Source organism: Salvelinus sp. IW2-2015, linkage group LG8, assembly GCF_002910315.2.
Source record: "Salvelinus sp. IW2-2015 linkage group LG8, ASM291031v2, whole genome shotgun sequence".
Lineage (NCBI taxonomy): Eukaryota > Metazoa > Chordata > Actinopteri > Salmoniformes > Salmonidae > Salvelinus > Salvelinus sp. IW2-2015.
Genome location: NC_036848.1, coordinates 17,886,967 through 17,914,854, shown reverse-complemented (window position 1 = coordinate 17,914,854; position 27,888 = coordinate 17,886,967). Strand labels below are relative to the sequence as shown.

The 27,888-nt window shown below is 44.8% G+C and overlaps 1 protein-coding gene across 2 annotated transcripts; it reads left to right on the top strand.

The window, feature by feature from the left end:
- The first annotated feature begins 16 nt into the window (after positions 1-16).
- Positions 17-27,572, top strand: maml1 (mastermind-like transcriptional coactivator 1). 2 transcript variants are annotated; one of them, XM_023992670.2, is made up of 5 exons: positions 17-1,706; positions 12,486-13,883; positions 23,211-23,444; positions 23,947-24,085; positions 25,196-27,572. In XM_023992670.2, the coding sequence occupies exons 1-5, from the start codon at positions 1,383-1,385 to the stop codon at positions 26,263-26,265; spliced, it is 3,165 nt and encodes a 1,054-aa protein (XP_023848438.1). In that variant the 5' UTR covers positions 17-1,382; the 3' UTR covers positions 26,266-27,572. The 2 variants fall into 2 exon arrangements, with proteins under 2 accessions (XP_023848438.1, XP_023848437.1); XM_023992669.2 differs by having other exon boundaries at positions 12,480-13,883.
- The last annotated feature ends 316 nt before the right edge of the window (positions 27,573-27,888 follow it).

The following is a 27,888-nucleotide window of genomic DNA, read 5'->3' as shown; positions in this document are numbered from 1 at the left end:
TGTCGGTGAAGCAAAGCAAAGGTTAGGGAAAAAAAGGAGAGAGAAAAAAACTTGTTCCAAAATGGCGACGAAGATCTGCCTGTCCATTGGAAAACAATAGAAATAGCAAAGAGAGGCAGTTTGATTGTTTGTTGTCGCAATTAGTTTTTTTGTTTTGCAGTCTACCTAACTGATTCGGAGTCGGGTTGTGTGTGTTCTATATGGACTACTTGTGAGAATTATTTTTGAAAGTAGTCTGGGTATCATGCTTTTGTTATAGTTAGCAGGCTATCAAGCTAGCTACATCCGTATCTTGTTGCAGTTGCTAGCTATCAAGTCACATTACTGCGATCTACGCCGAGGATCAGCTGTTAGCCAGGGAGAACATAAGTAACATTACTTTAGCTAGCTAGTTGCAACGTAACTACTTTTGTTATTAGCGAGCTAACGTTCTTGGTGTTTTATATGTTGACGGTAATCGGTAACTTAACGTTTTATCCTGCCTAGTTAGCAGAAGTTATATTCTAGATACATTTAGCTGACTAGTTTAGTAGAAAAGAACTGAGCGTCACTTGCTTTAGCTAAGTTAGCTAACTTTCACCATGAGACAGGAGTGTTTGTTGTAGACAAAGTTAGCTTTAGCCAGCAAGCTAACCAGCTCCGTGAAGTTGGGTAAGTAACGTTAGTCAGCGAGATTTCAATACATTTATAGTTTACCAATGTAAACTACTGCAATGTTATGTTTGTTCTCCCTAATACAGTCCAGCGTAGCTAGTTAGAAGCTAACGTACAAGTTAAAGGTTTTTCTTACTCGAACTTTGGATATGTTTGACCAGAGGAATGTTATGGAGACCCATTGATTGAATACTATAACATTTTAGTAAGCAACTAACGTTACATACTGTAACGTTAGTTAGCTACGTCTAAATAACGTTAGGCACGTTATTCGTTCAACTCATATAATGCGTATTTTCCATCAAATGAATTGAGCTCGCCTTTTTAATATACATTATTTTGTTTGTAGTTTCAACTTTTTTTCATTAAGGGAAAGGCGTGAATGAGTTTTTCGAATTTGGCTAGCTAGCCAATGCTGGGGCCTTTTGCTAGCCAGTTATTGCAATACTTTTTTTTCACGATGCGACAGATAAGGTGCACTATATACTTTGCTAGTTAGCTAGGCCGTTTAGTAATATATCTCAATCGTATTTTACGCCTGTTTCCTTCTGGCTAGTGAGACTAAATGCCAACATTAGCAAGCTAAAGGTAGACTCTATGGAAGCACTAACGTTAGTTGATTCTCAAAGGTAGTGGGTATAAACGCCCACACTAAAAAGGAACACATTAAGCATTTTATCCGGACTGTCGAAACCCGAGACCAGAGTTTAAAAACACACTCTTTATTGATGATGGCGGATTTTGTAGTGCCGCGACACAGTGCGGTGATGGAGCGACTCCGCCGTCGAATCGAGCTCTTCAGGAGGCATCACACCAGCTGCGAGAACCGCTACGACAACACCGCTATGGAGCGGCTGGAGATGGAACGGCAGCAGACCTTTGCACTGCACCAACGGTGCCTGCAAACCAAGGCCAAACGGTCGAGTAAGCACCGCCAGCCACAGCCAACCTCAGACCAGTCGGCGCAGAGAGGGTCAGGGACCGGGGGCAGCAACGCAGACCTAGCGGAGGGTGGAACGCCAGAGCAGAGCAGAAACAGCACTTTGATTGCGGTAAGTGACTATTTCTGTAATACAGGGGGTGGATGCAAATGCACGACAAAGCTGATAACAGCTCATTGGCAGTCATTGGATTATCGCATTCCTGCAGTATTTTTGTGTGTGTGTGGCGATAGCAAAAACATTGTCTTTAAGGAAAGCGCATTGCAATCATGTGCTGTGATTAGCACGGAAGAGTTGTAGCCAGTAACGGCTGGTTGCCGTCACCTGATCACAATGGGCAAGTTCGTTTTGCATGGCCCGGTGCCCCAGTTGGCTGGATATTTATATTAAGAACCATTGGAGTGGTCTAAAATGTTGCTCCGCCCAGCAGGGGCACCGGGCAATGCAGAATGAACTCGTCCAATGTTGTCATGCTGTGTTTTTACTAGGCGGTCTTTGGCTTTCTCCATCCATTCAGTGAATACCACAAATGTTTTTCTGTGGCCAAACATACATTTCATGCAAGTGGATATGGAAAGAATTTAGGTTTTACAACAAGGCATATACTGTCTGTTTGCTTTGGGATCAGACACAGTCTAGGATTTTTCAGTGTATGTTTCTGGAAATGGTGCTTTCAGGTCCTCTACAAGCTGGACTGTTGAATAAAATTACATATGAATGTACTCTACAGGTTGTCTCTGTGGTTGGTCCTCTTGTAAGTAGGAATTTGAGACAATATATCCACAGGATAGTATAATTATACCAACTTCGTCAAAGCGCTGGTAATGCGTTCTGATTTCTCTCACCTGAGGCATGTGCAAGACCATGTAAACATGTGCATGAGCTCATCAAGTATGCATGCATTACTTGCATGTACATCCTGTGCGCATGATTCAGTTGATAAGAATCCGAATGCGCTACCAGTGCTTTGAGGAAGTTGGTTTAATTATACTTTCCTCTGGATATATTGTATTAAATTCCTACTCACAAAAGAACCAACCACACAGAACCGGTAGAGTAAGTTCAAATGTAATTTTGTTCAATATTCTGGCTTGTAGAAGATAATTTCCAGAATCAAACACTGACAATCCCAGATGTTGATTTAGAAATTCAAATTCACTCTGGTCCCCAGGCAAGCTCTGTCAGTGAAGTTGTTCTGTGTCACACAGTGAGGGGTCTTCTTGTATAAGTGGTCCATGTATTGTTGGCACTCATGTTTAATCACATCCATTTTTGTCATGGATAGGGATGTGGCAGTCATGAAAGTGCCAGCTGATGATTGTCATGCAAATAACTGACTGGTCTCGCTGTAATTTACCTTTTAATTAACATAAATATGTTTAGCATCCCTGGCTTCCACGCATAGCCTACAAGACACTGATGTGGACCTTTTTGTAACATCTACAATTTAAAGTCTCAATCCATTTAATATAACCTACACCATCACAGTAAATCCATTTAGGCAGGTCTAAAGAAACACATATGATATTGGGGTGGCCTAGTGGTTAGAGCGTTGGACTAGTAACCGAAAGGTTGCAAGATCGAATCCCCGAGCTGACAAGGTAAACATCTGTCGTTCTGCCCCTGAAAAAGGCAGTTAACCCACTGTTCTTAGGCCGCCATTGAAAATAAGAATTTGTTCTTAACTGACTTGCCTAGTTAATTAAAGGTGTAAAAAAAAACAAAAATATGAAGAAAATGTAGGAAGACACATTTCAGTTGAATACATTCCGTTGGACAACTGACTAGGTATCAGCCTTTCCCTTATCTGGATATGGCTGTGGTCTACACTAGTTTATTAACATTTAGCAGGCAAGATTAGCTTATAATTCACGTGACATGATTTCATATTTTATAGTAAGAACAATACAATTTAACATAGCTGAATAAAATAGAAAGTATCTTTTCCCCAAACTATTTCCGAGGGAGTGCGCACATGTGGCTATTCTGTGTTGGGCGGTTAACAAAGAAATGGGTCCTCCTATATAAATCATTTACAGTTGTTTATGCAACTTTAGTTGTGTTAGAAAGGTTACGCGGAACCCAAACCGGCTGCGCGTGTGCGCCATCGTGCATACATTTATTTTGTCCCCCCACACCAAACGCAATCACGACAGGCAGGTTAAAATATCAAAACAAACTCTGAATCAATTCTATTAATTTGGGGACAGGTCGAAAAGCATTAAACATTTATGGCAATTTAGTTAGCTAGCTTGTACTTGCTAGCTAATTTGTCCTATTTAGCAAGCTTGCTGTTGCTAGCTAATTTGTCATGGGATATAAACAGTGAGTTATTATTTTACCTGAAATGCACAAGGTCCTCTACTCTGCCAATTAATCCACACAACGGTCAACCGAATCGTTTCTAGTCATCTCTCCTCCCAGGCTTTTTCTTCTCTTGACTTTATATTGCGATTGGCAACTTTCATAAATTAGGTGCATTACCTGTCACTGACCTTGTTCGTCTTTCAGTCACCCACGTGGGTATAACCAATGAGGAGATGGCACCTGGGTACCTGCTTCTATAAACCAATGAGGAGATGGGAGAGGCAGGACTTGCAGCGCGATCTGCGTCACAAATAGAACTGACTTCAATTTTAGCCCTTGGCAACGCAGATGCTCGCGAGCAGTGTGGGTGCAATAATTTAATAATATAGATTTCAAAATGTATTTTGTAACGCACGCGACTGAGCGGTGTAGTCAGCCTGTAACGCTCTGTTTTGATTCCAAATACAGTCTAAGGCATGTGACTAATGAGGATTTGAAAAAGTTGCGTGAAAGTCAATTGCTCTGCTCTGTTTCTTGCGTTGGCTGCACACACTTAAAATCAAATGTTATTGGTCACATACACATGGTAAGCAGATGTTAATGAGAGTGTAGCGAATGCTTGTGCTTCTAGTTCCGACTAAGCAGTAATATCTAACGAGTAATCTAACAAATTCTCAACAACTACCTTATACACACAAATGTAACGGGATGAATAGAATATGTACAGTGGGGAGAACAAGTATTTGATACACTGCCGATTTTGCAGGTTTTCCTACTTACAAAGCATGTAGAGGTCTGTAATTTTTATCATAGGTACACTTCAACTGTGAGAGACGGAATCTAAAACAAAAATCCAGAAAATCACATTGTATGATTTTTAAGTAATTAATTTGCATTTTATTGCATGACATAAGTATTTGATCACCTACCAACCAGTAAGAATTCCGGCTCTCACAGACCTGTTTTTCTTTAAGAAGCCCTCCTGTTCTCCACTCATTACCTGTATTAACTGCACCTGTTTGAACTCGTTACCTGTATAAAAGACACCTGTCCACACACTCAATCAAACAGACTCCAACCTCTCCACAATGGCCAAGACCAGAGAGCTGTATAAGGACATCAGGGATAAAATTGTAGACATGCAACAGGCTGGGATGGGCTACAGGACAATAGGCAAGCAGCTTGGTGAGAAGGCAACAACTGTTGGCGCAATTATTAGAAAATGGAAGAAGTTCAAGATGACGGTCAATCACCCTCGGTCTGGGGCTCCATGCAAGATCTCACCTCGTGGGGCATCAATGATCATGAGGAAGGTGAGTTATCAGCCCAGAACTACATGGCAGGACCTGGTCAATGACCTGRAGAGAGCTGGGACCACAGTCTCAAAGAAAACCATTAGTAACACACTACACCGTCATGGATTAAAATCCTGCAGCGCACGCAAGGTCCACCTGCTCAAGCCAGCGCATGTCCAGGCCCGTCTGAAGTTTGCCAATGACCATCTGGATGATCCAGAGGAGGAATGGGAGAAGGTCATGTGGTCTGATGAGACAAAAATAGAGCTTTTTGGTCTAAACTCCACTCGCCGTGTTTGGAGGAAGAAGAAGGATGAGTACAACCCCAAGAACACCATCCCAACCGTGAAGCATGGAGGTGGAAACATCATTCTTTGGGGATGCTTTTCTGCAAAGGGTACAGGATGACTGCACCGTATTGAGGGGAGGATGGATGGGGCCATGTATCGCGAGATCTTGGCCAACAACCTCCTTCCCTCAGTAAGAGCATTGAAGATGGGTCGTGGCTGGGTCTTCCAGCATGACAACGACCCGAAACACACAGCCAGGGCAACTAAGGAGTGGCGCCGTAAGAAGCATCTCAAGGTCCTGGAGTGGCCTAGCCAGTCTCCAGACCTGAACCCAATAGAAAATCTTTGGAGGGAGCTGAAAGTCCGTATTGCCCAGCGACAGCCCCGAAACCTGAAGGATCTGGAGAAGATCTGTATGGAGGAGTGGGCCAAAATCCCTGCTGCAGTGTGTGCAAACCTGGTCAAGAACTACAGGAAACGTATGATCTCTGTAATTGCAAACAAAGGTTTCTGTACCAAATATTAAGATCTGCTTTTCTGATGTATCAAATACTTATGTCATGCAATAAAATGCAAATTAATTACTTAAAAATCATACAATGTGATTTTCTGGATTTTTGTTTTAGATTCCGTCTCTCATAGTTGAAGTGTACCCATGATAGAAATTACAGACCTCTACATGCTTTGTAAGTAGGAAAACCTGCAAAATCGGCAGTGTATCAAATACTTGTTCTCCCCACTGTATATATGGATTAGCGATGGTGTGCGGCAAACAGTTTTCACACACGATTGCACAATGTCTGGGCTCATAGCGAATTGTGGACTCTTTTCCCACAGTACTTTTTTTTATGCCAGCCTGATAGGCTACTCTGGTTGTAAAGCAAAACAATGTGTTATAATATTAGGAAAGTTTAGGAAAAAATATAGTAGGCCTAGCCTATAGAAAGCTGATGGGATCCTCCTCTTTTCAATAAAGGCCATCAACTGTTTTCGTATGCAATTGCATATGCGGTTGGAAATGTTGTGCGTAGTAACCCTAATTTCATTCCATGCATCAACCAGCTATGAGGAGCTGTCTCTCTCTGCGCAACAGGTGATCCTATTCTGCTCTAAGTCTTAATGTCAGGCCTCTCATGAAGTGTTTGATTTGATTTTCAATTGCTTTTGCAATTGACATCAGAGTGCTGAGTACCCACCATTAGCGACTGGCCTCTCGTAAGTTTGGTAGGCTACTGACTATCAGTGAGCACTTTTTGAGAAGTTGCCGTAACCGTTGAGTCACATCGAATTTAACTGCGGGCATGATTCGTGACTGTGGTGTGGCAGTATATACGGTCATCGTAACCACCCTTGTCATGATTTCTAAATGAAGGCTGATAGCACAGCCAGAGTGGGATACACACTTCTCATGAGACGGTCACATATTCAAAGATTTGGTTCCTCTTTCTTGTAACTCAAAAGTAGCACTCAAGTATTCAATGAGTTCTTACCCTTCCAGAACATTCTTGTCTTTTTCTATTACACAATGAACAAAAATATGAACTCAACAATTTCAAAGATTTTACTGAGTTACAGTTCATATAAGAAAATCAGTCAGTTGTAATTAATTAATTAGGCCCTAATCTATGGATTTCATATGACTGGGAATACAAATATGCATCTGTTGGTCACAGATACCTTAATAAAAATGGGCGTGGATCATAAAACCAGTCAGTATCTGTAGTGACCACCATTTGCCTCATGCAGTGTGACATAACTCCTTCGATTAGATTTGATCAGGCTGTTGATTGTGGCCTGTGGAATGTTGTCCCAGTCTCTTCAATGGCTGTGCGAAGTTGCTGGATATTGGCGGGAACTGGAACCCGCTGTTATACACGTCGATCCAGAGCATCCCAAACATGCCCAAATTTTATTTGGCACATGCGCCAAATTCAACAAGAGTAGATCTTACAGTGAAATTCTTACTTACAAGCCCTGCACCAACAATGCAGTTAAGAAAAATAGCTAAAAATAAAGTTACAAATAATTAAAGAGCATCAGTAAAATAACAATAGTGAGGCCATATACAGGGAAAATGGGTGACATGTCTGAGTATGTAGACCATGAAAGAACTTTGACATTTTCAACTTCCAGAAATTGTGTACAGATCCGTGCATTATCATGTTGAAACATGAGGTGATGGCGGCGGATGAATGGCACGACAATTGGCCTCAGGATCTCCTCACGGTATCTCTGTGCATTCAATTTGCCATCGATAAAATGCAATTGTGTTCGTTGTCCGTAGCTTTGACCTGCCCATACCATAACCCTACCGCCACCATTGGGCACTCTCTTCACAACGTTGACATCAGCAAACCAGTTGTGCAAACTCAGTTTCATCACCTATCTGGGTGGCTGGACTCAGACGACCCCGCAGGTGAAGAAGCCAGATGTGGAGGTCCTAGGCTGTGCGAGGTTACACGTGGTCTGCGGTTGTGATGCCGGTTGGACGCATTGCCAAATTCTCTAAAACAACGGAGGTGGCTTATGGTAGAGAAATTATGATTCAATTCTCTGGCAACAGCTCTGGTGGACATTCCTGCATGCCAGTTGCACGCTCCCACTTGAGACATCTGTGGTATTGTTACGAAAAGGCACATTTTAGTGACATTATTGTCCACAGCACAAGGTGCATATGTGTAATGATCATGCTGTTGAACTTCTTACGGCTGAAATCCCGTTAACGGGATCGATATGACAACAGCCAGTGAAAGTGCAGGGCGCCAAATTCAAACAAATCTCATCATTAATATTCCTCAGACATACAAGTATTATACACTATTTTAAAGATACACTTGTTGTCAATCCAGCCACAGTGTCCAATTTCAAAAAGGCTTTATGACGGTGAGGTTAGTGCCTGTTCACAGAATAACACAGCCATTATTCTAGCCAAGAGAGGATTCATAAAAAGCAGAAATATAGATCAAATTAATCACTAACCTTTGATGATCTTCATCAGATGACACTCATAGGACTTCATGTTACACAATACATGTATCTTTTGTTCGATAAAGTTCATATTTATATCCAAAAATCTTAGTTTACATTGGCGTGTTGTGTTCAGTAATGTTTTGCCTCCAAAACATCCGGTGATTTTGTAGAGAGCCACATCAATTTACAGGAATACTCATCATAAATGTTGATGACAATACAAGTGTTATGCATGGAATTAAATATATACTTCTCCTTAATGCAACCGCTGTGTCAGATTTCAAAAAAGCTTTATGGCAAAAGCACACCATGCAATATTCTGAGTACAGCGGTCAGGCACCAAAACGAGCCATACAGATACCCGCCATGTTGTGGAGTCAACAAAAGTCAGAAATAGCATTATAAATATTCACTTACCTTTGATGATCTTCATCGGAATGCACTCCCAGGAATCACAGTTCCACAATAAATGTTTGTTTTGTTCGATGAAGTCCATTTATGTCCAAATACCTCCTTTTCGTTCGTGCGTTTAGTACACTAATCCAAATGCACAACGCGCGAGCACTAAATCCAAAGTCAAAAAAGTTATTACAGTTCGTAGAAACATGTCAAACGTCAAATCTTTAGGATGTTTTTAACATAAATCTTCAATAATGTTTCAACCGGGCAATTCCTTTGTCTTTAGAAATGAAAACGAACAGAGCTCGCTCTCACGGCCGCGTGCCTGACTTAGCTCATGGCATTCTGCCAGACCCCTTAGTCAAACAGCTCTTATTCTCTCCCCCTTCACAGTAGAAGCCTGAAACAAGGCTCTAAAGACTGTTGACATCTAGTGGAAGCCTTAGGAAGTGCAATATGACCCCATAGACACTGTATATTGGATAGGCAAAGACTTGAAAACCTACAAACCTCAGATTTCCCACTTCCTGGTTGGATTTTTCCTCAGGTTTTTGCCTGCCATATGAGTTCTGTTATACTCACAAACATCATTCAAACAGTTTTAGAAACTTCAGAATGTTTTCTATCTAAATCTACTAATAATATGCATATATTAGCAACTGGAACTGAGTAGCAGGCAGTTTACTCTGGGCACCTCTGGGCACCTTATTCATCCAAGCTACTCATTACTGCCCCCAGCCATAAGAAGTTAAAGAGCAGAATTCATGGTTCCTTCTATTATCAGAGAATTCTACAGGAGAATGTCAGGCCAGCGGTCTGTCAGCTGAAGCGCCGCTGGGTCATGCAGCGAGACGGTGATCCAAAACACAATCAAATCTACACGAAAATGGTTAAAAAGCAACACCATTAAGTTTTGGAAAGGCCTAGTCAAAGTCCAGACCTAATCCCAATTTGAGATGTTGTGGCGGAATTTGAGATGATCAGTTCATGCTTGAAATTCCACATTGTCGCTGAGTTACAGTAGTTCTGCATGGAATAGTGGGCCAAAATTCCTCTACAGCGACGTACGAGACTGATCAACAACTAAAGGAAGCGTTTGGTTGGAGTCATTGCAGCTAAAAGTGGGACCGTTTTTCACACCGGGGTAGTGGGTGTTGCATAACTTTGTTTATGAAAAAATGAAATAAGTATTGTTCACTCAGGTTCCCTTTATCTAATACTAGGTTTTGGTTTAAGATCTGATAACACTCAGTATAAAACAATATGCAAAAGTAGAGAATTAGAAAGGAGCCAAATATTTTCACAGCACTGTACATGTAAGTGGGTGTAATGACCCCACCTGAAGTATTTTGCCTCTGACCTCTTCAGTCTCTGAGAAACAAGTACTGTTTTTAAGCCACAACCCAGGCCTCAGTCACGGCCCAGTAGGAATTGGCCGCTACCCACCATTTGGGCCACAGCTGCAATAGGACAATGACAAGCCTCTGAATGATGACTCAAGGGTATTAAATCCAACTCCACCCACTGCTCTGAGCCTCTGGCGCATCATTGCTCTCAGTGCCCATTCCTGATGCCACAGTTGAGCGCTTCCACTGGGGTGTGTATCAAGCCACTGGGCGGAACTTGACTCTTTTGCTGATGCACATCATAACCTAGGCATCATGTCAGTTACTAAAACATGTCTAAATTCCCAGTGCTAACTAGCCCGCTCGTGGCACAATGCTAGCAAGCCAACTAGCCTGTCAGTAACCTATCAACAGGGCTCCGCTCCAGCCTGGCCAGTCAGTATAAGGTTAAACGCTTGTACTATAAACGCCCCCCAGCCCTTAGTTAGACCGGCTCGCCGCTCTGTTCCACACCTGCACAATCCAGGGAGGCCCATTGTGGCCATGCCGGTGGCTTCAAAGGCAAAACGGGCACGCTGTCAGTGCTGGCCCCGGTGTTTGTAATTCAGCATGCTCCCCTCCATGGCCCTGGCGCTAGCTCTTTTGTTGTAGGTCCTACTCCGCCTATACACATGCTAATTAGTTTCATGTAGATTCAGGTTGGTGGTGGTGGTAGTAGTAGCAGCAGTGGTGGTTGCTCAGAAGAAGGTGGGGAGGGTCAGAGGGGGAGGGGAGCAGGGGGAAGACAGACCAGTTTTTCAGGTTCATAAAGCACTGGAATGAGTCACTAGACTAGCTGCTCTCTGCTCTCTCCCTTTCTCTCCTCCGGAGGTGTGAGGGTGTTAGACGATGCCAGATCAGCGTGCGGCCTATGATTTCAGTGGTATTGTTGCGCTAAAAAATAGATGGGTAACTTTGATGGAGTTGGGCCTCAGTGGCTCGTTAACCCACTGTTCCCCGGTTGGCCGTCATTGTAAATAAGAATTTGTTCTTAACTGATTTGCCTAGTTAAATAAAGGTTAAATACCAAACTATTAGCTGCACATATCACTCTCTGAAGTGCCTTGTGGTGTTGCCGTACCAGGCTGTGATGGAGCCCAATCTAAGCTCCGGAGCAACTCTGTTTGGATTAAGGGGGTCTCTCTTTCCCTTCGTGACTTATTTTACTGATCAACATTTGCATAGAAGGAGCCTTACCATCTCCTTTATAAAAGTGCTGTCTCTTGAAAACCTTTAATCATTAACATAATATTTGCTCGCGTCTTGAATTGACAATCTTAACTGGGAGATATGTAAATTGGGGCGACTAGGTGTCACCAAAAACTTTATTCATTCAATCAGCTTTGAAATCAGAAATAGTTTGCTTTATCACAAACAAGGTACTAGAGTAGTGAATTGATGTTAGCTTCAGCTGTAAGCTAGCAAGGAAAGTTAGCCTACAGAGGTGGAAGCTACCGGTATCTTTTTGCAATCAAATCACATTTTATTGGTCGCATGCACATATTTAGCAGATGTTATTGCGAGTGTAGTGAAATTCTCAACTTGTTGTTTTCCCCCACATTGTAAAGTGTTCTAGCCTGTGTTGCAAATGACAATTTAAGTTTCAATATTTATGCTGTGTTGCATTATTCAAGTGGGTTAACGTCTGTGCAGCATAATTGGTGATGCAGCAAGTGGATCAGGCACGGTGTGCTATAGCTAAGGGGACATCGGCTGCGCTGACGGACTTGATCCTCTCGCTCAGTAGATTATTATTTATATATATATGTATGTATTTTTTTACCTTTATTTAACTAGGCAAGTCAGTTAACAAATTCTTATTTTCAATGATGGCCTAGGAACAGTGGGTTAACTGCCTTGTTCAGGGGCAAAACGACAGATGTTTACCTTGTCAGCTCAGGGATTCGATCTTGCAACCTTTCGGCTACTAGTCCAACGCTCTAACCACTAGGTTACCTGCCGCCCCATGAGACACAATTTACAGTACCCAAAAAATTCAAGATTTTTGTGATCTACTATCAAAAGTACCGTCGTTTTGGTAAACCGTGCAACACGGGTGATGTTAAAGGACCATTAAGAATATCTTCATGTGTTCAACCAGGTATTTATATCTTAGCTTTATCTTCACTTTATTGATTAAACTTAGCCTCTGGCGATGATCTCAGTCAAAAGCAGTGTGGTAGTATTCAGCATGTATGTTGATTGTATGGTACTAATGTTTGTCGTTGTTTGCTGTAGTTGCAGGAGTCGGTGAAGAGGAAGCTGGAGAGCGCTAGCTCCCCTGTTCAAATCAACGGCTTCAGCGATGGCTACCCCCCGTCCAAGAAGTCCTGCCTGGACAATGACCCATCCAACGGCGGCATCCCCACGCGCTCGCCTCTGGACTCCAAGCACGGCATCGGCGCTGACTCTCTCATACCCAACGGGATCCACCGGCTTGGTGGTGAGCCCGGTGGGGACTCTGCGGGGGAGCAGGAGTTCTTGCTCAAAGAGATGAAGCAGGAGCCCATGGATGACATCTTGCCCTGCATGCTGCCGTCAGGGGGCGGAGCCAGCAACAGCCTCTTCCCTGACCTCAACCTCAACGAGCAGGAGTGGATGGAGCTCATGGAGGAGCTCAACCGCTCTGTGGCCTATGAGGACATCCAGGACATCCTCAACGATGGCTTCGAGGATCGCAAGGACTCCCCTGAGCTGGCCGGACCCACCCCAGGGACAGGTGCACAGTCTGGGGGAGCAACGCAGGGAGGGGGAACCTCACAGGGAGGCCTCCTGCTTCCAGACCTGGCCAGCATTAAGACTGAGTTCTCCCCGGCCTCCGCTGCTTTCGAGCAAGACTCTGGCACCGGCTCGCCGCATGTTAGGCCTAGGTCATCGGGGCCGCCCATGCAGCGCTCACCGGCAGCGGCTACCACCACTGCCTCCTCCCCGGCCCTGTCCCAACCCCTCAGCCAGCAGCCTCCCCCATCCAGGCAACTCCCTCCCCAGAACCACCACCTCCCCCCGGGGCCCGTCCCCAAAGACCTGTCCCCTGCCCAGCAGCTCCAACAGCTAGCCGCACATCAACAGAGAGCCCAGCAGATGCAATCCCAGCTTCAACAGCAGCAGCACGCTCAGAAACCGCAGCAAAACCAAAAACAACCGCAGCAAGCACCCAAATTCCACCCAACTGGATCCCACCCTCCGTCTTGGCCCCCCCAGTCGGCCCCATCTCAAAGCCCCCTAGGGGGCTCCTACGGCCTGGAGAAGCCCACCAGCCCCTCCCTATACCCCCAGGACTTCCCCAACAAGCCCCAGCTGATGATACCCGTACAGCCCAACAAGGGCTCACCCAAAGCTGCAGCCGGTGGGTACCTGCAGTCCGGGGGCCCCCACCCCAACATGCTGGGCCACCCTGCCGCAGGACCAGGGGCCCTGCTCAGCCACCCTGCAGCAGCAGGCCCTGGGGGCCCGGGCTCTACCATGCTCAACTACAGCAACACCAAACCCCTGTCCCACTACGAGGCGGCGACCCAGGGGCCACCACGGGGCCCCCCTAGTGCCCAGAGCCAGAACAAGGCGGTGATGCTATCGCTTCTCAGGCAGCAGCAGATGAAGCAGAAGCAAGGCCTGCCCTTCAGACCACACCTACCCCACGGCCAGGTAAGACTGCAGCTCATCCTCTACAACTCATCATGGCCATTTTCACATGAGTTCTCATTTTTTTCAAACATTATTTCTATTTCACTAGCTTTGATACCATGGTGTTGGCTTAATGTATTCTATAGCAGAGTCAAAAGCTTAGTGATAAGAGTCAAGGATCCAAATAGAAACATCAATATCAGCACTCTACTACACACATTCTGTTTTTTCATTTAAAAAAATTCTTCCATCCTATTTTTGGGAAGTTTTAGGCTTTCTGATAATGTTCAGGCTTTGCCATGGGGATACAAAAATACCAATCAAATATTTTCTTTATCAGAGGGTATGATCCTAACAGCTCGATTTGGCTCCTTTGCCTGTAAATGTTGACCAAAAAGGCCATTATTTTACATCACATCTTTCATTGAGCATGATATTATCCTGAAATGTATCAGTATACTTCTTTAGAGGTTCCTATAAAAGTACATTTTCAAGTTATCTGCATTTAAACATGCAAAATAATGAAATGTATTGTACCCTTCATTCACACTATGGGCTCAGATTGCTTTGCTTTGCTTCCTGAAAGAAGGTCCCTTCCCCAATTGATACATCAAAACTTCTGCACCTCATTGGATTGTTTAGACATGTCATCACATATTGTCATGAATGTTAATGTTTTATTTCCTACACAAGTGTTTGGTAACAGCTCTGGTGGACATTTTTGCAGTCAACATGCCAATTGCACGCTCCCTGAACTAGAGACGTCTGTGGCATTGTGTTGTGTGACCACTGCACATTTTAGTGGCCTTTTGTTGTTGTCACCAGCACAAGGTAAACCTGTGTAATGATCATGCTGTTTAATCAGGATTAACTTGGCAAAGGAGAAATGCTCACTATCAGGGATGTAAACACATTTGTGCACAACCTTTTCTAGAAATAAGCATTTTGTGCAAATGGAAAATGTGTCATTTTATTTCAGCTCATGAAACATGGCACCAACACTTTTTTTTTTTTTAAATGTTGCGTTTTGTATTTTTGTTCAGTGTACATGTCCATGCCTACCCCTTTCAGGTAAAACATTCAATTCAGTATTTGCCTTATATTTAGCTAATTAATGATTGGTTATGCAGAATAAGCTTCTAACTTAAAGCCTCTCTTTAAAAAAAAAAAACGCACCTTAGCGCTTGGAGTCCCATGCAGGAAAAGCTAGATTACAAGAGCTTGCTGGACATTTTTTGTTGTTGCGTATCTTTTACCAATAGACTGTTGAAGAGGGAAGCAAGCTCTTTTTTGCTGAATGGTGAATACAGCAGTCAATAGAACTCTCAGGTAGTTTGAAAGAAGAGTGAACGCGTGATGGAGGTAGGCAGTTTATTTATTCAGACCAATAACCATTCAGCCTTAGTGAAGAGAAGTGGAAGCGCTCTGCGTCTAATTCTAGTCCTATATTATTCAACTGTCATTAGAATGATGAAGATGAGGACAACACAACTTCATGTAATTGTTGAAGGTGAGGAAGGGATGAAACAACAGAGGGAGAAGGAGAGAAGCTAATAACGGGAAATATTATGAAAGGTATATATGCGTCCGCTTACTAATTATACAAATGGGCCCCATTTCAGAATTAAAATCACATTTGCTAGCCTATACTTGTAACTTTGTAGGCTGCATGTGCTGCACCAGAATCACATGTTGTCTTCTGATGTATCATAGTTTGAACGATGTGCGTAATTCCAGTCTGTAAAAGTACAGTAAAACAGTTCACACACAAAAAAGATTTAGCCTACTGGAGCTATTTACATTTATTTACCCAGGAGAACATATAGCTATGTTTTTCTGTTGTGTGTAATGTGCAGTAGCCTATATCATATGTATTGGATAATGGCACAATCATCTGGGCTTTTTTTGGGGCTTGGGCTCATTAAATGTTGTTAATGTAGGGCTCACAAAATATATTTAATATGTGGCTCATCAGGCTCGGGTAGCATCAGATTTGTATGCAGCTCTAATCAAATCTAGACATCTATGTTCTTTTGAATGACACTTCCGGGTTTGGCTGGAAATACCGGGTTACCCAGGAGAAGTGATTTATTCTCTGGTTGGAACGGGGATAATATTCAACCCTACTTGAGGGCAACGATGTGCAGTAAAGGGTTAGGCTATATTGGCAATCTGAATAACCGGTAAGCTAGATGTCAACAAGTGTATACGAAGGACTTGGACTTACATGACTTGGTTATGGTCATCACCCAAGCCTAACATTAATTTCCCACTGTGTGACTGGGAGAGTAGGAGCCATCCACATTCCCAACAAGGGAAAGGCTCAACGCATGTTTTATACTGACATCAGCAAATAGCATTACAACTGAGGCATAAAGAACATTCCAAGGCCGTGTTTGTGTTCACACACTCCCCCAGTGCTACAATGCTGGTGTATGACGGAGTCTCATGTCGAAGCAAAAACAATGGTAAACAATAAGGGCTTGTTAAAAATGAGCAATGGAGTTGTCTGGCTTGCCCTTACAGTTTAAAAGAACGGCTCCAAAGAAAGACCTCTTGTTTACAACATTTTCGCTTACATTAAGAACCACAGACCAATGGATAGCCTAGATTAGCAATAGCATTACATTTGGTAACTTATGATCAACACATACACATCATTTGATTGTACTGCACATTTCTTGCATTCATTGCATTTCAAATTACTGTTACTGAAGTTGTAGGCCTCCTCGACTAATTGTTTTTGACAACCTCGTGAATTAAACATAGGCCTAGTTGATGGTGATTCTAGGGCCTAGAAGGGTTTTTATGTTAGTCTACAAACACAACCCCACACACTGTCCTCAGTTTTTGTTCTTACAAGTCTGGCACGGGCCCCATGGTTCGGAAGGACTGTGTGTGTGTCTGGGTCAAGCAGCTGGTTGCTAAGGCGCTAGCGTGCAGGCTCCCACGGGGGCTTGGGTTGTGGTGGAGGGGGGGACCGGGGAGGGGACAGCCATGACAAAGCAGCCTTTCATGCATCCCTCCCTCCTCCCTCACTCATGTCCTCACCAGTGTATTTTAGGAGCAGCCCCCACCTTCTTCTCAGTACTCTCTCTCTATTTAAATATAGCTGCTGCTAACACACTTGTATTTTTGTCCTCTCTCGCGAGAGGGGACTCTGTTCCTCTCTTCCCCCTCTCCCCCTCAACTGTGTCTGTGGTGTGTGGATGGACCACCGCTGGAGCTCGAGGCCTGAGGCTAACCCCTGATATCTCTGCCCAACTTTCCAGACGTTTCTATGGAGGTGGTTGCCACACCGACTAAGCCCAGGCTAAACACTGGTTGTTCCATGTCATTTCAGCAAGCAATGACGGAAATTGTTTCTGTAGTTAGAAACTCATAAGATATCCTGCAACATTTTGTTGAAATATAATTTGATCTCAGAAAATAGGCTAATTGATTGCGACCATATGATACAAACAGGCTAGGAGACAGTTTCTATCTACATGGCATCAGACTGCTGAGCAGTTGAACTGGACTGACCACCTGCTCTGATTCTATGCACCTTAGCGCACATACATGCATGCATGCAGTGCAGTGCATTCAGAAAGTTTTCAGACCCCTTCCCTTTTTTCCTAATTTTGTTACGTTACAGCCTTATTCTAAAATGGATCAAATAAAAATACATCCTCAATCTTCACACTACCCCATAATGACAGACTCTAAATTGAGCTCAGGTGCATCCTGTTTACATTGATCATCCTTGAGATGGACTCCAATCAAGTTGTAGAAACACCTGTGGTAAATTCAATTGATTGAACGTGATTTGGAAAGGCACACACCTGTCTATATTAAGGTCCCACAGCTGACAGTGTATGTCAGACCAAAATCCAAGCCATGAGGTCAAACGAATTGTCCATAGAGCTCCGAGACAGGATTGTGTCGAGGCACATATCTGGGGATGGGTACCAAAAAAATGCTGACAGGTCCCCAAGAACACAGTGGCCATCATTCTTAAATGAAAGAAGTTTGGAACCACCAAGACTTTTCCTAGAGCTGGCCGCCCGGCCAAACTGAGCATTCGGGTGAGAAGGGCCTTGGTCAGGAAGGTGACCAAGAACCCTGTGGTCACTGACAGAACCTTCCAGAAGGACAACCATCTCTGCAGCACTCCACCGATCAGGCCTTTATGGTAGAGTGGCCAGACGGAAGACACTCCTCAGTAAAAGGCACCTAAAGGACTCTCAGACCATGAGAAACAAGATTCTTTGGTATGATGAAACCAAGCTTGAACTCTTTGGTCTGAATACCAAGCATCAAGTCTGGAGGAAACCTGGCACCATCCCTACGGTAACGCATGGTGGTGGTGGCAGCAGCATCATGCTGTGGGGATGTTTTTCAGCTGCAGGGACTGGGAGACTAGTCAGGATCAAGGGAAAGATGAACGGAGCAGATATCCTTGATGGAAACCTGCTCCAGAGTGCTCAGGACCTCAGGACCATCATTGAGTGACAATGCAGGAGTGACTTCGGGTTAAGTCTCTGAATGTCCTTGAGTGACCTAGCCAGAGCTCGGACTTGAACCTGATCGAACATCTCTGGAGAGACCAGAAAATTACAGTGCACCGACGCTCCCCATCCAACCTGACCGAGCTTGAGAGGATCTTCAGAGAAGAATGGGGGAAAACTCCCCAAATACAGGTCTGCCTAACTTGTAGTGTCATACCCAAGAAGACTCAAAGCTGTATTCGCTGCCAAAGGTGCTTCAACAAAGTACAGAGTAAAGGGCCTGAATACTTCTTTTTTTTTTTTTTTTTCTAAAAACCCGTTTTTGCTATAAAAAAATAAATTTTAGAATGAGGCTGGAACCTAACAAAATGTGGAGAAAGTCAAAGGGTCTGAATACTTTCCACACACACTGTATACACTGTACAAAACATTAGGAATACCTGCTCTTTGTATTACATAGCTTTCACCTGGTCAGTCTATGGTCCCTTACTGATGTCACCTGTTAAATCCGCTTCAATCAGTGTAGATGAAGGGGAGGAGACGGGTTAAAGAATGATTTTTACGTCTAGAGACAATTGAGACATGGATTGTGTGTGTGCAATTCAGAGGATGAATGAGCAAGACAAAAGATGTAGGTGTTGCGGCGTCAAGAAGGCCTGGGGTTCGATCACAGGCTGTGTCATTACCGGCTGTGACCGGGAGTCCCATAGGGGCCCGCACAATTGGCCCAGCGTTGTCCGGGTTAGGGGAGGGTTTGGCCTGGGGGGCTTTACTTGGCTTATCGTGCACTAGCGACTCATTGTGGCGGGTCGGGCGCCTGCAGGCTGACTTCGGTCATCAGTTGAACTGTTTCCTCTGACACATTCGTGTAGCTGGCTGCCAGGTTAAGCGAGCGGCTGTTAACTTCTTATGGATAGGGGGCAGCATTTTCACGTTTGGATGAAAAGCATGCCCAGAGTAAACTGCCTCCTACTCAGTCTCAGATGCTAATATATGCATATTATTAGTAGTATTGGATAGAAAACACTCTGAAGTTTCTAAAACTGTTTGAATGATGTCTGTGAGTATAACACAACTCATATGGCAGGCATCCTGGTCCCGTGTGGCTCAGTTGGTAGCGCATGGCGCTTGCAACGCCAGGGTTGTGGGTTCATTCCCCACGGGGGGACCAGGATGAATATGTATGAACTTTCCAATTTGTAAGTCGCTCTGGATAAGAGTGTCTGCTAAATGACTTAAATGTAAATGTAAAAACCTGAAAAAAATCAAACCAGGAAGTGGGAAATCTGAGGTTTGTAGTTTTTCAACTCAGCCCCTATTGAATATACAGTGGGATATGGGTCATCTTGCACCTCCTAAGGCTTCCACTAGATGTCAACAGTCTTTAGAAYGTTGTTTCAGGCTTCTACTGTGAAGGGGGGCTGAATAAGAGGGGAATGAGTCAGAGGTCTGCCAGCAGCCACGGGCTCATGATGCGCGGTAATGAGAAAGTTACCTCGTTCCATTGCTTTTCTACAGACAAATGAATTCTCCGGTTGGGACATTATTGAACATTTATTATAAAAACATCCAAAAGATTGATTCTATACATCGTTTGATATGTTTCTACGACCAGTAATATAACTTTTTGGAATTTTCGTCCGACATTTCCGCTGGACTTGCCCGCGCCTCGTGAGTTTCGATTTGTTTACTAAACGCCCTAACAAAAGGAGGAATTTGGACATAAATGATGGACTTTATGGAACAAATCAAACATTTATTGTGGAACTGGGATTCCTGGGAATGCATTCTGACGAAGATCATCAAAGGTAAGTGAATATTTATAATGCTATTTCGGACTTCTGTTGACTCTAACATGGCGGATATCTTCTTGGGTTATTGCATGGTTTTCTTTTTCCGTAAAGTTAAAAAAATATCTGACACAGCGGTTGCATTAAGGAGAAGTATATCTTTAAATCACTTGTATCTTTTATTAATGTTTATTATGAGTATTTCTGTGATTTGATGTGGCTCTGTGCAAATTCACGGGATATTTTGGAGGCAAAGCCAAATGTAAACTGAGGTTTTTGGATATACAGTCGTATGAAAAAGTTTGGGCACCCCTGACTGAATTTCCATGATTTCCATTTATACATAATTGGGTGTTTGGATCAGCAATTTTATTTTGATCTATCAAATAACTGATGGACACCGTAATATTTCAGTAGTGAAATTAGGTTTATTGGATTAACAGAAAATTTGCAATATGCATCAAAACAAAATTAGACGGGTGCATAAATTTCGGCACCCCAATAGAAAAATCACATCAATATTTAGTAGAGCCTCCTTTTGCTAAAATAACAGCCTCTAGACGTTTCCCATAGCCTCTAATGAGTGTCTGGATTCTGGATGAAGGTATTTTGGACCATTCCTCCTTACAAAACATCTCCAGTTCAGTTAGGTTTGATGGTTGCCGAGCATGGACAACCCGCTTCAAATCATCCCACAGATTCTCTATGATATTCAGGTCTGGGGACTGGGATGGCCATTCCAGAACATTGTACTTGTTCCTCTGCATAAATGCCCGGGTAGATTTTGAGCAGTGTTTTGGGTCGTTGTCTTGTTGAAATATCCAGCGCCGGCGTAACTTCAACTTTGTGTCTGATTCTTCAACATTATTCCCAAGAATCTGCTGATATTGAGTGGAATCCATGCGGGGGACCGGAGCCTACATCCCCAGGTGGTGCAGCACCTGTGGGACAAGTTCGGGAGGGTGCAGGTGGACCTGTTTGCCTCCCTGGACAATGTACACTGCCCTCTGTGGTACTCCATGTCGGAGCCACCAAGGCCTCTGGGCTTGGATGCTCTGGCTCAAGATTGGCGAGGCTGGAGCTTTTCGCATTTCCCCCCTATTCCCCTGATCCAGGCTGTGCTGGTCAAGACCAGGATGGCGGAGCATTGTCTGCTGCTGGTGGCCCCATACTTGCCCAGGCGACCTTGGTTTAGCCTTCTCCTGTCCCTGTTGTCTGGGACACCTTGGCAACTGCCCCTGAGACCCGACCTGCTTTCTCAGGCCAGGGGAACTCTGTGGCATCCGAGACAACACCGCCTCGGTCTGTGGGCTTGGCCGCTGAACGGCACCAATGGTCCATGTTAGGACTTCAGGAGGGCGTAATGTACACCATGCAGATCACAAGGGCACCGGCTACAACTGCAGCATACCAGTTTCACTGGTGGTTGTTCTGCTCTTGGTGCACTGGTATTGAGGTTGTGCCCGAGTCATGCAGGTTGCAGTATGTCCTCCTATACCTGCAGTCTCGCTTGGATGAGGGCTTGGCAGCCTCTACACTGAGAGGCTGATATATCTGCCTGCCATATGGGGTGGATGGACAGGCCAGTGGTGCGCCATCCCTTGGTATCCAGGTTTATGAAGGGGGTTCGTCGCCTGCGTCCAGCTAGGACATGCTGAATGGCGAGCTGGGATCTGAATGTGGTCTTGGCAGCTTTGGCAAAGCCGCCTTTCGAACCGTTGGAGTCTGCTTCCCTGAAACACCGCTCTATGAAGGTGGTTTTCTTGGTAGCGATTACTTCCATGAAGAGGGTGGGTGAGTTTCCATCCTCTTTCGGTAAGTTCCTAGTGCTCCCGGACCCCAGCCCCAACCCTTCATTCCTCCCAGACAGGCATGTGAACATCCCTTTTATCCTGTCTGCTTATGACACCCCGGCAGTGGCGGGGGAGTCTGGGCCTCCCTCCGGCATGCTGTGCCCTGTGTGGGCACTGGCTGCCTATGTGGAGTGGACACAGTCAGTGAGAACAACAGACCAGCTCTGTGTCTGCTATGGTGAGAGAGTCCTGGGGGCTTGGTTATCAAAGCAGAGGCTCTCTCACTGGATCGTGGACACGATTACGATAGCATACCACCTGGCTGGCAGACCAGTGCTGGGATCTGTGGTGGCACATTCAACACGAGGTGTGGCTGCGTCCTGGGCTCTACTGAGAGGAGTGCCCCTCGCTGATATCTGTGCTGCGGCCAGCTGGGCTTCCTCTTGCACCTTTACTAGTTAAATGTGCCACCTCCCTCTGCTGTTGGTTCAGCGGTCCTGGGCATTGCCTCCCCTTCTGGGGACTGTGCCGGGAACCCCCTTCCACATTGACGGCCCCTGCGTCTCGTCTCGGTCCCGCGTTGGGACTTTGCCGCTGACTGGCCAGGTCCCTTTAGCACCAACTAAATCTGTTAGGGGTATACCAATATATTGGAGTGATCCAATATAGTGAAACAACAAAGGTTACGTATGTAACCACGGTTATGTGAGCTATATGGATTGCTCCAATCCTCTACAGTGCCAGAGGTGCCGTAGAGGGTTGCCAAACAACAACCCAACGATATGAATACAATCAATTCGATTCATTTCTCAGAGATCAAATTATATTTAAACAAAATAATGGTTTCACGAATGCTAATCCTATCTGTTTCTAACAGAAACTGTTTCAGAACAGTCTGAGATGGTAGGGGTCGAAATCCTCTTGTGCCTTTTCAGTTGGAACAACCCACTAAAAATATGGAACTGTGGTGGTACTAATAGCTGGTCAAGTGAAGCACTTATTTGAGGCCATAAACTTTCAAACTGAACTTATACAACCACGTTCTTCATAAATACATTGATTAGCAAGTGTTTTAGGTGAAGTTTGAGTGTTGGTTTTAATGCTTTTTCCTCTGCTTTACATCCAATTGTATTTATCCCCAATGCAAAGGACCAATATCCCTCCCACTTGTTTGACTGTACCCAAAGCCTAACCTCAGACTCAACTCACTCACTCCCTGTCCTTCTGGTGGACATTAGGGGAATAACCACAACATTTCCCCCATTTTTACTTCAGCAGGAGCAGAACACGTACCCGACGACAACGCATGGCCCTGGACCCGGCAACGCCATGGCGCCTCAGCCGGGGGGGCCCGGTAACGGCATGGCGAGTAACCATGGCAACGCTGCCTACCTGTCGGGGCAGGCAGCGGTGGCGGCGGCGCTGAAGCAGCAGCAACAGCAGCAGCTGATGGAGCAGCAGAAACAGTTTCTACTGGGCCAGAGGCAGCAGCAGATCATGGTCCAACAGGTAAATGCCTGGGGTCATGGGTCATGTGCTGCAGGTTCTTGGGTACTTAGTATGAATAATTTGGGTTAAAAACATTTTAACACAGGCTTTGTAGCTTATTCACATAACTGGTTTCAACTTTTCCTATGACTACCAGCATGCTGAGTCAATACAGGATCTGTCTATGCTACCTGTCTGGACTTGCTAGTGCTGCATAGCCCTGAGTAAGCAGTATTCTAAATGGTATATATTTCTAACACACAAGGGGGAGCCATTTGTCTGCATGTATTGTGAATTGTTAGACTACTGCACTGTTGGAGCTAGGAGCACAAGCATTTTGCTACACCTGCAATAACGTGTATCTGACCAATACGATTTTTTTGTAGAAGTGGCTTATGACAGTTTCGCAGTAGGTGCTTTTATCTCTGATTCGTCTAAAAGAGAATGTATGGGGAGGAATGTCAGTCATGTGTATATGCATGCATGACATGTGCATTCTCTATGTATGGTTTCTGTGTTTCAGGAGAAGCAGCGTCTGCAGCAGGAGCAGCAGCTCCAGAGGCACCTGACCCGGCCCCCTCCCCAGTACCAGGACCAACAGAACCAGCAACCTGGAGCACAGAACAACCCCTTCCAGCAGCCGCAGGTCGCCCAGTTTACAGGTGAATAAGACCCCACGTCACCAGCCGTTACCCCTAATGTAGCATGGGCCCTCCAGCCACGTCAGACCTGGGCTGCGTCAGACCTGGGCCCTCCAGCCCTGTCATACCTGGGCCCTCCAACTCTGTTGCTGGAGAGTTACCTTCCAGTAGGTTTTCAATCAAACCCCAGTTGTAAAGAACCTGATTCAGCTAATCAACCAGCTTAATTATTACAGTCAGGTGCGCTAGATTAGAGTTGGCATGAAAACCTACTGAACTGTAGCTCTCCAGGAACAGGATTGGAGAGCCCTGCCCCAAACACTCCACTACAGTCTGAAAATGGCATGTAGGGTTCAGATCCAACCCTCTACCCAAATTCTGCCAGAAGTGTGAACTCATTCCCTACCCTTTATAGCTTTCAAACCATTGAAGGTTTGGAATGTTCCTGTGACCCAGCCCAATAAACGGGCACAACCCAGTAACTTGCCATAGCCCAAAACAAATCGACCCTGACCGATGTAAGATCCGGGACCCCAAGGGGTGCACGTCAAGTTTTGACGTTTTGGTTTTTGGAACAGGTATACACCTCAGCCACAGCCAAACTCTCTACCAGTGCTTACAATTCCATTTCAATTGAATAGGAACCCTTTGGAAATGTTTGGTTGTGTGGGAGGTTTACTCAAATGATGTGACTCACACAGAACAACTCTTTGTTTGGCAGTAAACAAATAAACCTCACAAGTGCAAATGTTGCTTACCGTGAATCATTTGAATGGCAAACTAGTAATAGGGTCTAACGTGTTCTCTCGTCTCTAAATACATTTGCCCATTTGTTCCGTTTCTTTTGAGAGAACTGCTGTCTCAATGGTTGCTTTCCTTGCCTCCTTTGATTCTATAATAGCATGAAAATAATGTGGTAGACCTTGTCAATTGCTATCTGCATTCATGAAAGAATGGTGACGCAGACATGGAGCCATTTAAGTATATTGAGAGACAGATTTGGTCTTCTATAATGAGCATATTGATTAAGATTGCATATTACATAAGGATTACACATATTTTTATAATTCAAAGGTTAACTTTTCAGTTTGTTTTATTGTGACTCAAAGCTTCTTTTGCTTCTCCCTGCAGGCTCTTCTCAGCCAATGGTCAACGTTGGCTCGCTGGGGGGCCCCGCCCCCGTAGCTCAGCGAATGTTCCCCCAGACGCAACAAGGCATGATGGGCATGACCATGGGCCAACAGGGAGGTGGTGGACCCACACCTGGTGCCCTCCCTGCTGCCAGCCAGGCCGACATGAGCCTCTCCTCTTGCGGGGGCGTTATGGACTCTGCCTTACAGCAGCAGGTACTCTACAGTAACATGAACATGCACCCCTCCCAGCAAAGTTCAATGCAGAGGCAGCCCGTAGGCAACATGGGCGCTCCCTACAGACAGAACATGCTAGCCCAGCAGCAGCACCTCAAAAACCAACCCAACGCCGCCCTGCTGAAACAGCAGCAGCAGTTAGCCAGACTACCCGGCTCCATGCCCGGTGGCAACATGCCCAATGTTATGCCCAACACCATGCAGAGTGCCCAGAGCCAAGCCTGGCAGCAGCACCAGGTCATGCAGCAAGCCATAGGTGCCCAGCAAACGCCTTCCAGCAACGGCGGCCTCCCGCCCAATTCCTTTGTCAACTCCAACGCCTTCCACATGCAGCAGCAGACCCGCATGCCCAACAAGATGCCTGTTGGCAACACCCCCTTTGGCGCCAATGCCAACGGCAGGCCCATGGGAGCCATGAACCCTGCCCAGCAACAGATGATGCAGCAGGCCCAGCAAAGGACTGCAGCCAACCCCCAAGTTTCCCTTGAGCAGCCCTTAGGGCAAGTCTTACCCAATCAGCAACAGACTCAGCAACAGCAGGGTTCCCAAGGCCAAGGGGTGTTACCGGACCTGGGGGCCTTCAGTCAGCCGCAGGGGGGGCGTTCGGTCAGCCAGGGGCTTCAGTGCAGCCAGCAGGGCTACCAGATCAACAGAACTGCCAACCAACAACAGCAGCAGTTGCCGTTTGGCTACAACACTGGATCAGGGGCTAGCAGTCTGCCCAGCTTCCCTGGGGAGGGTGACCTGGTGGATTCTCTGCTGAAAGGACAGAGCACGCAGGAGTGGATGGATGATCTGGATGAGATCGTTCACCTTTTCCGGTCAGTAGATTAAGACAGAGGACAGAGAGCCACTTCAGACAATTGGGACTTCAGACGACGCATTGAGAGAGCGGAAGTTGGTGTATTAGTTCCAAGCCAATTGCCAATGAAGTGCAATGAAATGCAGGAACAGCGAGGGTTAGTAATGGAATTCTGTTACTGTTCTGACACTGCTAGGAGACTGTAATTCTCCGTATTGTGTGTACTGTGTATATACGAGGCGTATATAATGTTAAGAGAATGAATGGATGGTAATGATGGTGCACAGGGCCAAAACCCGTGTGATTCCTATTGGAGTATTTCCCCCCCCCAGGACTCGAAGTATAGAGTACTCTACTACTACTGAACCTGTGGCTCAGTACTAAACCACTGAATCAAAGGTGAACCGAACGCTCCACACACACACACACACACACACACACACACACACACACACACAGCCTCTTCTGCTTTGTTTGAAGTTGCAGCCTTCAATGCAAATATAGGCTCGGTGTAGCAGAGGTGGCCTAGTAATACATTCCCCCCTATGTAAAAGGTTTGTGGTAATACACAAGAGTTTTTGTTCACGGTCTGCTCATAAATAGACCTGTGCCATTTCTCCTCTACTCTCAAACCAATGACTAGGTGAGCTAAAGAAACTCAACTGTGGCGGCCATATTCGTTCGGTTAGCCAGTGTCCGTGTGTTGCTAAGTGGGGACCTATATGTTGAACTGTCTGTAGTCTTTGATTTGGAGACAAGACTGTTTCTCTGTTTTAGAGTTGTGCAATTACCCCCAATGTAGGTAGGTTTCAAATGTAAAGTGACAAATGGAGACCTAGTCCCCACGTCTCACACTTTTGAGTGATTCTTGTATTATGTTTCTAAAATGGTATCCCTTTAGGTTCCTTACCATGTTTGACCAGGTTACACACTAAAATCACTGTCTTTATTAAACATCCAGTCCACTGTAATTTCAATAACCAAGCTAAAAGAGAAGATAATGTACGGATTTGTCTTTAGTCATGCAGCTTTTATTTTATATAAGTGGAAATCATTGCCTTAAGACACATTGCAGCCATTATTTTTGTCATACCCTTGAATGACAATACAGCCTCTTGAGTTGGGATATTTGATTTAAAAAAATTCCATCCTTGTTTGTGTCAGGGGCTACTTGTAAATTTGTATATTTTTTTTGTATGCATTTTCCTATTGTTTTTGCTGAAGATATAGCTTATTTTTATATGTATATTGCAGCTGATTTTTGTAAGTATTTTATACTTTTTAATATGGTTCTCTGTAAAACAAGAGTATTATGTGAATATAGTTCTTTAGAAACTGACTCTGCGTTTTGTCTTTGTATTTTTGTGCGTGCGTGAATTATAACTAGCTAGCATTACAGTATTAATATTAGGTGCCAACATAAGGTGTGAGTAAAATCCTGTCCAACATTTGATTCACATTGTTATCACATTACAGTTAATCATGATGATGGTTGATTACTTTCTTCCATCTGTTTTCTTGTCCTTGTAATTATTTTTGCATCAAGTAGCACAGGAAAGGGGAGCTCCACTCTTCGGGGGCCTAACGGACGAGTCAACACACTTTTGCCCTAGTTGACACACACCTGATTCCAAGTATCAAAAGATCATGGTGTT